Source organism: Entamoeba invadens (genome assembly GCF_000330505.1).
Source record: "Entamoeba invadens IP1 unplaced genomic scaffold scaff_1105074724775, whole genome shotgun sequence".
In the NCBI taxonomy this organism is placed as follows: Eukaryota; Evosea; order Mastigamoebida; family Endamoebidae; genus Entamoeba; species Entamoeba invadens.
In genome coordinates this window covers 24,136-36,421 of record NW_004443536.1, presented here as the reverse complement: position 1 = coordinate 36,421, position 12,286 = coordinate 24,136, and the positions used below count along the sequence as shown (strand labels likewise).

General features: G+C 32.2%; 5 protein-coding genes across 5 annotated transcripts; 2 read left to right on the top strand and 3 right to left on the bottom strand.

The window, feature by feature from the left end:
• Nucleotides 1-1,363: 1,363 nt before the first annotated feature.
• On the top strand, nucleotides 1,364-4,711 carry EIN_396790 (phospholipid-transporting ATPase, putative; the record flags this gene model as incomplete). Its single annotated transcript, XM_004258562.1, has 3 exons — nucleotides 1,364-1,379; nucleotides 1,420-2,596; nucleotides 2,683-4,711. The coding sequence occupies 3 exons, from the start codon at nucleotides 1,364-1,366 to the stop codon at nucleotides 4,709-4,711; spliced, it is 3,222 nt and encodes a 1,073-aa protein (XP_004258610.1).
• Nucleotides 4,712-4,883: 172 nt separating this feature from the next.
• Nucleotides 4,884-6,835, bottom strand: EIN_396780 (ankyrin repeat-containing protein, putative; the record flags this gene model as incomplete). Its single annotated transcript, XM_004258561.1, has 2 exons — nucleotides 4,884-5,078; nucleotides 5,123-6,835. 2 exons carry the CDS (start codon nucleotides 6,833-6,835, stop codon nucleotides 4,884-4,886), a joined length of 1,908 nt encoding a protein of 635 aa, XP_004258609.1.
• Nucleotides 6,836-7,205: 370 nt separating this feature from the next.
• Nucleotides 7,206-7,853, bottom strand: EIN_396770 (peflin, putative; the record flags this gene model as incomplete). Its single annotated transcript, XM_004258560.1, has 1 exon — nucleotides 7,206-7,853. One exon carries the CDS (start codon nucleotides 7,851-7,853, stop codon nucleotides 7,206-7,208), a length of 648 nt encoding a protein of 215 aa, XP_004258608.1.
• Nucleotides 7,854-8,389: 536 nt separating this feature from the next.
• EIN_396760 (programmed cell death protein, putative) lies at nucleotides 8,390-9,025 on the top strand (the record flags this gene model as incomplete). Its single annotated transcript, XM_004258559.1, has 1 exon — nucleotides 8,390-9,025. The coding sequence occupies one exon, from the start codon at nucleotides 8,390-8,392 to the stop codon at nucleotides 9,023-9,025; it is 636 nt and encodes a 211-aa protein (XP_004258607.1).
• Nucleotides 9,026-10,253: 1,228 nt separating this feature from the next.
• EIN_396750 (protein YIPF5, putative) lies at nucleotides 10,254-11,225 on the bottom strand (the record flags this gene model as incomplete). The annotated part of the gene is made up of 3 exons (XM_004258558.1): nucleotides 10,254-10,416; nucleotides 10,544-10,874; nucleotides 10,961-11,225. The coding sequence occupies 3 exons, from the start codon at nucleotides 11,223-11,225 to the stop codon at nucleotides 10,254-10,256; spliced, it is 759 nt and encodes a 252-aa protein (XP_004258606.1).
• Nucleotides 11,226-12,286: the final 1,061 nt, after the last annotated feature.

Genomic DNA, 12,286 nt, shown 5'->3' with positions numbered 1-12,286 from the left:
TTTGATGGAATTTGTAAGTTCTCATTTGTGATAAAATGGTTGTCTGTTGTGTTTTGAGTCCCTCAATTTCTTTGCAAGGGATTGGACCATTTTTACAAAGTTGGCTGTCTTTTCTTCGGCCTCGGTTTTCATTTCTGTGATATGTGTGTTAATGAGCTTGTATAGTGTGATCATCGAAATTTTCAAAATACGTCCGTTTACGTTCATATCATTCTCGATTTTTAGGTTGTCCAAGACTTCTTGTATCGACATTTTAACTTTGAGTTTTCAGTTCTTCGCAAGTCAAACTCCATTTTCGACTTTTATTTGTCGTGAAGTGGTTTATCTTTTTAATTTTGAAACAAAAACAAAGTCATTTTCATATTATAATTTCACCTCATTAAGTATAACTTTGAAATCCGATAATGTTACAATATTCATAATTTATTTAATATATTTCAGTAACGCATTAGAAAAAAATATTTAAATTAAGAACAATATAATAGACAGCAAACACTTTGACTTAATCTGCATTATCATCATTACAAGTTTAGCTCAATGTCTTCAAAAAAATATTTCAAAATTTGAGTTTATTATTTGAAACAACTTTTAAAAGTTAATTCAAAAAACAATTTGGGTAATTAATTCAAAATTTGTTATAAAGTTAGTTTTTTCACAATATCTAGTTTTAAGTAAAATATATGGACTAATTATAGATTAAAAAAGTAAGCATTATTTTTTATGTAAAAAAACGATCCAATAAGTTGAAATTGTCCATTGTTGCCGTTTAAGATATTACCATATAATAATCAAAAAATATTGTATGTTTGTGTAATGTAATGAGTGGATTGTAAATGAAAAGAGTACAAAAAAATAATTATTTTTTTGTTTAATATAAGGAATAAGGTTGTTTAATACAGAAACTAATTTGTTGTTGAGTTTGAATGATGGATGTGATTTGAAATTAAATGACATAACGTTTATATAAGTCATGTATTTTAATTTATAATATTTTGCCTTAAAGAAAACAACTTTAAATTAAAGAATGTAGAGCTACCTTTGTTAATGTATGAAGTGTCAAAAGTTGATTTTATTTTTTGTATGATGGGGGTTCTATTTCCTTTTAGATTGATAGCCTAAAATCATTCAAAACTACCAGCAATTTTTATATCCCATATACAATTAAATTGTCATAATTTAACAAAATTAAACATAATAGTTTAAATTAACTATAATATAATTGGTTACAAGTTGAATCCTCTGTTGTTTCTCTTGAAATTATAATTTTGACAAAAAAACACACATGATTTTATAAAATTGGGATCATTGTCTATTACACTACCACTCTACTTTTGACGTGTTCATCTCAGAAGTCCACATATTGATGTTAAACAACAACAGTTTGCCAACATTACTTTTTAATTCAAAACTGACATGAAGAAGTGTACCCGACCATAATAGTCCAAGGCAAAAACAAAAACTTGGCCCGTAACGTTGTAAGAACAGCAAAGTACAACATCTTTACTTTCATTCCAAAGTTTCTTTTTTTTCAATACAAACAGCTTACCAATGTGTACTTTCTGGTCAATTTTATTATCTGTTGTATACCTTTTTTATCTTCGGTCATTCCTATAACCGCGGGTGTTCCAATTGCAATCATTCTTATTATTGCAGCCACAAGAGAGTTACTAGAAGATGCAAAAAGACATTTTTCGGATAGAAGAACAAACAACACAAAGTACACTGTTTTACAAAATGGCGTGGTTACACAAATTGTTTCCAAAAATATTTGTGTTGGCATGATCATTAAATTAAAAAAAGATGATGTTGTTCCAGCCGACATAATACCTATCCATTCAGCACATAAAGATGGAGTGTGTTATTTTGATACAGCAGCTTTAGACGGTGAGACAACTTTGAAATCATCATTTGTTCCAGAGCGCTTTGTTAATCTTCAGGAAAGTGACCTGAACTCCTTTACTCCTATATTGGAATGTGAATATCCTCATCCGGTGTTTAATATATTTAAAGGCTTCTTTTCTTTGAGTGGAGACAAAATAAAAACAGCACTTAACGAGAAAAACATGGTGATGAGGGGTTCAGTAATGAGAAGAACTGATTATCTGTATGGTGTTGTTTGTTACACAGGAAAGAACACAAAGCAAGCCATGAACTCTTCAATACCACAGAACAAAAACAGTGGGTTAAATGTCAAATTGAATTACTTGGTAATTGCAGCAATCATTTTTCAATTAACGCTCTGTACTATCATGGCAAGTTTTTCAACGTGGAGACATGGAATTGTGACCACAGAAAATGGGTTTTGGTATCTTAACAAAGAAGGCTACACTTTGAGTCAACCAGTCTATTTCATCAAAAAGTTTTTTGGCTTTTTTAATGCGACAATTAACATGGTTCCAATATCATTAGCTTCTTCAATTGAAATTACTCGATACCTTCAAGGCATTTTTATAGAGAAAGATGACGATTTCAAAGTGTGTAAAAAAGACCAAGAAGGCAAAGAGATTGTTGTTGGCATGAAGACGAATTGTAGTGTTCTTATCGAAGAAATGGGAGAGGTGGAATTTGTGTTGTCTGATAAGACTGGCACTTTAACGTTTGTTGTACAAAGATAATAATCTAAATAAAAAACAAAAAACATGTCATTGTATATTCAAAGTAATTTTGTAATTAACTTAGTAGAGAAAATCAAATGCGATTTTTGAAGTGCAGTGTTGGTGGAAAAGTGTACAACACAAAGGATGGAATAATAGATGTAAAACAATCTTACCAACACGATAAAGGAATAGAAGAACTTTTTACATGTCTTGCATTGTGTAACTCGTGTTCTGTTGAGACTCAAAATGATAAAAAATCATTTTGTTCTTTGTCTCCTGACGAGGAAGCACTTTGCGAAAGTGCTTCTTTGAATGGAGTTGACTTAATCAGTCGAACACAGAATGAAATAACTATTACGAGAAATGGTACTATTGAAAAGTACACAATAATAGTCACAATTGAATTTAACAGCTTGAGAAAGATGATGAGCATTTTACTTGAAAATGATAACAAGTACATTTTATACACCAAAGGTGCTGATAGTGCAATTGAAAACCTTTTGAGTGAAGAGTCAAATCAGATCAAAGTTACAACACGGAACCATGCAGATGCATTTGGACAAATTGGGTTACGTACTTTGTTTGTAGCAAAGCGTGAATTGAGCCAGAACTTTGTTGAAGAGTGGTTACTTAGATTTAAAGCAATTGATCCTCTTGCCACAGACATTAAAGAGCAGCAAAGAAAGATGTACATGGAATTGGAATGCAATTTGACCTTAATTGGAGCCACTGCAATTGAAGACCAATTACAAAAGAAAGTTCCCGAGACAATCAGTTTATTAAAAAATGCTGGACTTAAAGTGTGGATAATTACTGGAGATAAAATGGAGACAGCAGTTAGTATTTCTCGTTCGTGCAATCTTTTTACATCAACTCAAGAATTGATTTATTTTTCACATGAAAGTGAAAGTGAATTTGTGTCGCATTTGTCAATAGAAAACTCTCGTTTGGAACATCTGGAAAAGCACGACGACACCCAGATCGGTGTTGTAATTTATGAGAAAAACATTGATTGGTTTATTAACCACAAAAAAGACTTCAAAAAGCTTGCGGAGTTTTCATCCAGTGTTGTTTGTTGTCGAGCAAGTCCAAAACAAAAGAGTGAAATTGCCATTGCATTAAAAGAGATGACAAACAAAAAGTGTTTAACTATTGGAGATGGGATGAATGATATTCCCATGATAACTAAAGGAGATGTAGGTGTTGGAATATATGGTAAAGAAGGGAACCAAGCAGCTGTTTCTGCAGACTTTTCAATACACCAATTCCATCACTTGGGTAAATTAGTACTATTCTATGGAAAGAATGGTAAATACCAGATATCAACATTGATTAAGTTCTGCTTTTACAAGAATGCAGCGTTCTTTTTAGTTAATATGTTCTATGCTTTTATATCCAACTTTACTGTTCAATTGTTACACGATGATTGGATTATTACATGTACAAACACTTTTTTTACTACACTTCCACCAATTACAATTGCACTTTTCGACTATGACTTGACTTGGGATGAAATCAAAAAGTATCCACAGAGTCATAAAGAAAGTCTTGTCGACAAAAATTATTCTTTATTTGCGTACATCGAATGGTTTGTGTACGGAGTTATACAAGCGGGAATCTTTTTTTCATTGTTTTATTTTGTCATCAATGGCACTGATGTTACATTCTATGGAAAGGTGAATGGGTTTACATTTACTTCGGTATCACTGACAACTTGTAGTCTCTGTTCTATATGGGTCACTTTATTCATTTACACAAAACGGTTAAATATATACGTCTTTGCAGCTTTTATAATAAGTGTAATACTCTATGCAGTGGTATACACTGCTGTGATGTTTATACCAAACATGTCAAAGATGGGGATCTCATCATATGGGTGGATAGTTGTTCTCCAACAACCAACATTCTATCTATTGTTAATAGTAGCAGTGTCTTTTGCTTCACTACCACAAGTTGTGACCCATTATGTGCAAAGAACACTTCACCCAAGCAACTATCAAATTATTCAAGAAAACACCATTTTATGTAACACAAAAAGCTTTACTTTCAAAGAAATTGAATTAGATGATATCAACACCAAGCACGACAACTCTGCGAGCTTCGATAATGAATAAGTTAAACGTTTCAGGCCAAAAATGTATGTTCCATTTTATTATAATTAAACGATTATTGAATTTGTTATTGTAAATATTCACATTTTGTATTATAATGTGCGATAAAAATGAATTAAAGATGTTACTCCCAATTTTTCCTCATCCAAACTCTATACATCAGTTTCAATATGTTTTAATCTAAAACAACAAACCTAATGTCATCCAAATCATATCCCTCTGCTATTCTCTTCACTTCATCAATTTGATCAACATTATCCAGCAATATACTTCCAGGTAAAATTGGATCCACTCTCAAGAACCGATTCCCAAACAACGTCTTCGCTTCTTTAACTGTTTCATCTCTTCTTGAAAGCATAAACAAATCGACCTACTTCGTTAAAAGTGAAAGTAAATAAGACAAAAGTAACAAACAAGTTGAGTCGCCCATTGTACCATCCCTCCATTCCCAATTTTTTCAACATCAATGTAAGCTGGTGTAATTCTTCCCGCCGAGAGGGATAGACAGACGATGTCCTCCATGTGAATTCCAATCCCTTTCTCTCCAATTAGTAAAGGCCATGCAAGCCCGCATGGGATGTTATCTATGACACCTCCATCAACATAATTTTGATAAGGTTTATAATACGAGGGAGCTGCTGCACTTCTTAAACAGACATCAGCAACCTTCTCAGTTTCATTTCCAGGAACTATATTAGTGAAAACGTCTGCCCTACACACTCGTGGCTCCTTTCCAGAGTCAATCAAAAACGCTGGAATGACAACATGTCTTGGCAAACACTTTAATGTGAGACTTCCAAACGCGGTCTCTCCAAATGCTTTCAAGTAGTCGTTGATGTACTTTGCGTTTGTCACAGATTGGATGCTGTCTTTCTTGAATGAATATCTGATCACATTCTCTATAACAGCTATCAACCCATCAAGGGAATATCCAAGTGTAAGACATGTGATGACTGCACTCGACGCAGAGACTCCACAGAACAAATTGCACTTAGTGAACATATCCGGAAATTCGGCAGAGAGTCTCTTGAGTATTATCAATTCCATTAACACTTTAATTCCTCCCCCATCTAATGAGATGACTCGGTACTTCTTCCCCTTCCCAAAGTCGTTTGGATTTTCAAGCATTGATCGTGACAAAAACGCCTCTTTAATGAGCGCGGCGGACGTCTGAATAAATCCATCTTTACTCATTTTATTCTTCTTAAAAAATTGTCGCACTTTGCTCTCCTTTTCCACTTTGTAATTTTGGAATTTGGTATAAAGTCCGTCTATAGTGCATTCCGTTGTTTTCAATGACTTCATCACTTCGACATCACAACAGTCTTCATCATCTTTCTCTGAAATTGTATCACTTCCAGACTTGATGGAAGAAGTGTCTTGTGCAAGGGCCGATGATTTACAACTGCACGTCTTTTTAACTTCCGGACTTCCATTTCTTTCAACTTGGGAGTCCGACTTCAATTCTTTGAATCCCACACGTTCGTCTTTTCTTATATTCTCCTTCCGACATAAAGGCTTTAAATAACTCGTTAAATGCCTATTCCCAGAACTGAGGGCATACCCATACACATCGACCATCTGTGATGTTCTGTCGGTTGGTCTTCCACCGTATTCAATGAGAAGTTTGACGGCTTCCAAGTCACCTGAGAGTGCTGCCAAATGGAGTGGTGTCTCAAGGAGGATATTAACTGATTTAACCATTTCTGGATACATCGACCACACTCTTGTGATTAATTCAAGTTTCTTCGACGATGGTGTCACTTTTGCTATGCAATGGAGGTAAGTATCCCCTGTTGGTATGATCTGAATAACCTTTGCTCCGTTTTCTATTAAGTAATTAGCCAAATCGAGTCTATTATTCTCTGTAGCAATGAATAAAGGGGTCTGTCCTTGAACATTAGGTTGGTCAATAAAGTCCGGGTAATTCTCTGTTATAAACATTAGAACATCTTTATTCCCACGACGACAACATTCTTGAATTATTCGAGGAAAATGTGGAGATGTGTGGATAGGAAACTCTTTTAACCCTTTCAGACTTGCAATGGAATTCATTCCATTCATTTCAGTTTGGATGTACTTCTCTATCAACATCGCAAAGAGGTCTTGTTGTTGAGTAGCGTTCATAAGAATATTAAAAATTCAATTCGTTTAACATGAAAAAAATTAGTCGATTTGGCAAACAATTCATTTGAATTATAACAATGTATTATAAATTATAATACATTTATATTTATTATATAATACATTATTGTAATTACTATAGATTGATTTATTAATAATATATTAATCATTGTTTTTTAATAATTAAAAACAACTAGATATTTAAAAAAAATTCCAATTAACTATATTATTATAATTGGAACTATATTATTTTACATATTTATCATATTTTTTCATGTTTTATAAATTATAAGTCTAAATATTTATAGTTATTTACTATTATATAAATAAGATTTGTCTTAATCAATCCCGAATTGTGTAAGAAGTGAATTAATTAGGCGTCGTCCATCAACATGAGTGTCAAATTCATGAATTTGGCGAAAGTTGCTCTTTGGAATGGGCCTTGTGCTTGTTTAAAACCGTGTTGGTAAATAGTTCTTATTTGACCGAGGTAAGCAGCACACCCGATGAATTGTGAAAGGCCGATTTTCTTAGCTAAGAGTCCTTTACCACATGTTTTGATGAGGATTTTACACGACATGTTGTTCAAGTCGAATCCGAGTTGTGGCATAGCGGCGAAAATTTCCTTTTCGTCGAGGTTGTTGCTTTTATCCTTGTCGAATTGTTTGAAGACGTTTGTTGCAAGTTCGACATACTTCATGAGTGCCAAGTACTCGTAGAATCCAATAGATCCCGATCCATCGACATCAAATATTTTCATTAAGTGTTTGCAAGTGTCTTCTTCAAGCTTGACTTTGCCTGGCCATACCGCCTTCTTAAGCTCATCAAGTTCGAGTGTTCCAGACTTGTCCTTGTCAACCTTTTGGAACCAGTCCTGATATCCTCTGAACTCAGAAGCAGCTACAGAGGAAGCAAGTGGATACCACCATTCATTCTTGACACGTGGATCAGCGGCATATGCAGCTGTAATGTTTTGAGCCAACCAAGCGTCAGCTGCGGCTTGAATTTGAAAGAGAGACATTGTTATTTTATTGAGATGGACCACCTTTATATATGGTGGTACATCTCAATCTTTTTTTTTCGAGCCTCTTTTACTATACAATATACTTTAACTAATAATAAAATGTTAAGAATATGGAGTGAGGATAGTCTCCCTTTCGGCTGGATACTACTCGTCAATTTAGTGGGTGTTTTGAAAGAAATCTACAAATGTGTCTCTCTTCCTCAATCTCTGAATTCACGGCAAAGTTGGTGTAAACGAATAATAAAATGAGAAGGCCCGATTTATTACATCATTTTTTTCTTTTACAGTAAATTAGTTGGATCTTTGGTGATGTTTTTCAAGTAAAACAATGAATATAATTGGCAGCACCGGAATACTGTATTTGCTTTTGACTCTTTTTAATTGACGAAAAACGTGAATAAATTAAAAGGCATATTTTTACAAACATAGCAAAACACCCCCAAAGCAACCAAATTACCTTTTTGAATTGAAATTGAGAAAATGAGGAATTTGGTCGAGCAATTTAAAACAACAAAGACTAATAATTATCAAAGATGTCGTTGTTTGCCATTCAAGCTGCTGCAGACAAGTATGTTGCTGATATGATCCAGGCGGGTATTAAACAAGACCCCCGCCTTCAATTCCAGTGGTGGTTTCCATTAGTTGAGAGTATATCAGCGGTTGAGTTCCATCAAAACCAAGATTGGTTTATAAAAGTAGATAAGGACAAATCAGGCACATTAGACGCAAAAGAAATCATCAAAGCAAAATTCCCAGGTGACATTAAAGTCGACCAAACCACTGTTAATCGATTGATGAGGATCTTTGATGTCGACTTCTCGGGATCAATAGGCTTCTTCGAGTTCTTAGCCCTTTACAACTTTGTGAAGCTTTGCCTCGACACATTCAAAAACTTCGACAAGGATAAAGGAGGATCCCTTGATGCAAAGGAATTAACACAAGCACTTCCAGCACTCGGGTTTAATTGCAGCAAGAGGTCGATAGATATACTCATCAAACTTAACTCAGCGCTTGGGAAGAAAATTTCTAAAAACCAATTTGTTGCGGTAGCAGCTTATTTGGGTCAATGCAGATCAATTTACCAGAGAACTTTCGATATGAAGAGAAACGAAATTGACAACAGGGAGTTCGACAAGTTCGTCAATTTGGTTCTCTCTCTGGTCGAATAATTCATTTCTCATTTATCATCGTTTTTCAATTAAACAGCGTATTAGTATTGTAACTGGATATCGTAGATCTTAAAATAAAAAACATTTTTGAGATCAAATTATAATTAAAATATAATTAATAAAAACCTATTATTATTATTTATAAAAAATAGTTTGGAATAATATAAAAATCATAGTATTTTTATTATTATTAGAGTAATTCTTTATAAAATTTGATTTATTATTCCATTTTAATTTATAATAAACTACAAAATATATTTAAATCAAACTATAATTATTATTATTTGTTTTATTAATAGAAATAATTAAAAGTATTATTAAATATGATTCGGATTAGATCATAATTGTCACAACAACAATTATGACTGCTTTAATATATTCCTTTTCACTTTGCCGGCAACTTAACTGCATGTAAATTCCGTTTTAAAAGATGCAACATTTGTAAAATTCTCAAGTATTTTATTTAGTATACGAACTAAATAAAAAGCAGCGATGTTTGTAAGTTATTCAGCCGTTGGTAATTCATGTTTTTATTCATTGATACCGGAGAAATAGCTCTGTTAATATCCAAATGAATAATGAATTAACACATGATTAAGTTTAAGTGATTAATAAACTCAAATAAAATATAAAAAAAATAAAAAATATATTTACAGTAATTACAGAATTTAAAATATTTAAAAAGATATCTGGAACATAATACAAATGTATAAAATGTTAAGGCGCCCATTAAAAGGCAATACAAAAATTGTTCCCAGGGTAAACCATCAGATGCTAATATTCGCAGTGCACAGGAACACGCACCTGAGCTAGTGTTGTTTCTTGAAGCAACACTAACAAGGAAAAGTTTGTTGATTTTTGGAGCTCATTTCCACCCTTATATACTACTCAGATACTATTCATTATTATATTGTTACTATTATTTTATAATTTATTTTTTATCTTATTGATAAATAGTTGTTTTATTAAATAAATATAGTTAAGTCAACCTCATAACACCTTCTGTTTTGTTCTTTATCTTCTTTTTATTCTTAAAACTATTAAAACTATAACAATATATTATAATTTTTAATTTGCATTTTTTTGGAAAAACAAAAGAACTCAAATTATACATTTGACAAAAAAATTTGTTTTAGAAGAAGTTATTAACTAAAATTATAATACAATTAATTATAAAATATGGTTGTAATTACTAAATAAAATAAAAAAATGAAAATTAGCAACCCAATCAAAACATGACAAGAAGCATGAAAAGTGTGTAGTACAGAATGATAGGGTATACCAAAAGAACAGCATTTCCTTTTGCCTCGAGTGTTGTTATAGTGCATCTTGCGGTCATATAAGTTGACAACGAGATACAGAGGATGACAGCTGTGATGAGAACTGAATTCCTTTGTGTCAGAGATGCTATAATGAACCTATAATAATGCTAAAATTAAACCATACTAAAATGAAAAGATTGAAATGGAGGAATGGGAATATATTTATACCTAAAAAATGAAAGAAAAATGGACAAACGGAATGGCTATGAAAAGGTCAAACACAGCCGTGAACAACCCAAAGACTATCATAGGGACGAGGTTGTAAGCGAAGTGCGTAAAAACTAAAAAGTACTCGATGTTCTTCTGCGACATAAAATTGAGGAACAAATACTCGACAAACACAGCCAAAATAGAAAACCCATACACATCTCCAAACCGAAGTTTGCCGTTAAGAGCAATCACGACACCAAGAAGAAACGAAATCAATATCGACCCCAATATATCGGACTCAAGTTGTTCCGCTGTTGAAAATGGATTGAGGTTTCGAAGCATAGTCTTTCCCATTTTACTAAAGTCGATGCCCAACTCTGTTCGTCAATTTTGCGCGAAGAACCTTTGATCCAAATAACTCTCTTAAACAACACATTTTGCTTTTGAACAACAAAAAACAAACCCTCTAAAAGTGGAAGCTCATCCTCTATTTTTTCTGGTTGTGTGGACTCTTGTTTTGTTTCTGTGGTCGACGTCAATGTTGCTTCTCCTGTAAGGTTTTGTGGCTTTTCGTCTTTGGGCAACTCACCTTCGTTTTTTCCCGACTTTGGAGGTTCGTCTTCCAAAAACGCGGTTTCTCCAACTTGACTTGCGTGCTTCAAAAAATCGTCTGCGTCGTTTCCGTCGTCGTCCATCTCGATGGAAAAAGTGGCGTCTTCTTTATTCATCTAATTACCTTTTAGAGTTTTGTTTGTGTTTGTCAACTTTTTCTCTTTGTGTTTCTCTTTTGTATTTTTTCAATGCATTTTTATAATAATTAATTAATAATACAATTTATTATATTTCTGGTAATATTATTATGTATTATTTAAATTAAATAATATTTATAAACACATTTTTTTTTAACAATAATTATAAAATGTTTTTAAATTTCATCAAATATTTTTCTTTAACTAAAACTTATTTCTATAAAATATAAATTATTATTCTAGATATAAAGATGTCTTTTCAAAGTTATTTTACCTCCAATTTAATTTTAATTTATTTTTGTTATTTTACAAGTTTTTATTTAACGAGTTATTTTTAATAAGAAATGAAAATAATAACTAGTATTTATCAAAAAATAAAGTGTGTTACAGTAAGACCTCGATTATTTCCAAACCTTGACATTTTACAAACCTCGACAATTTCAAAGATCTGATTGGTTGTTTGAAGTTTTTTGGAAAAATGCGAGGTAATCTTAACTTAGTTAATTTAATTATTAGCTGATATAACAATTTACTAAAAAATTCAAAATCTTCAATTTGGAAAGTGTCAAGGTTTTTAAAATAAAAAAATTGGAAATAATCGAGGTCTTAAGAGAAAGGACGGACATGGTGACGAAGGACGGGAATATAGGCCGAAGGACGTCCTTTGTGGTTTAAGGACGTCCTCCCGCTATAAAGGACGTCCTCCCTGTGTATATGGTGTCCTTTCTATTATTTTCGTGTCCGCGGCATTTTTTATTCATTATCGAAACTATATAACGAAGTATATTTTTATTATAATTTTATTATTAAAAATTTAATTATTTCCAAAAATAAATTAATTCAAAGACAAATGTTAAACAACAAGTAATTTTGTTATAAATTAATGGTTTTTATAAAAAATGCATATTTAATTAGTTTTTCAAAGAAAACAGAATGGTAAAATGAAAAAAAAATGATAATTTTTTATAAACCATTAATATATAACAAAATTACTTGTTAAATAGTTTTTGTCTTTGAATTAATTTATTTTTGGAAATAAT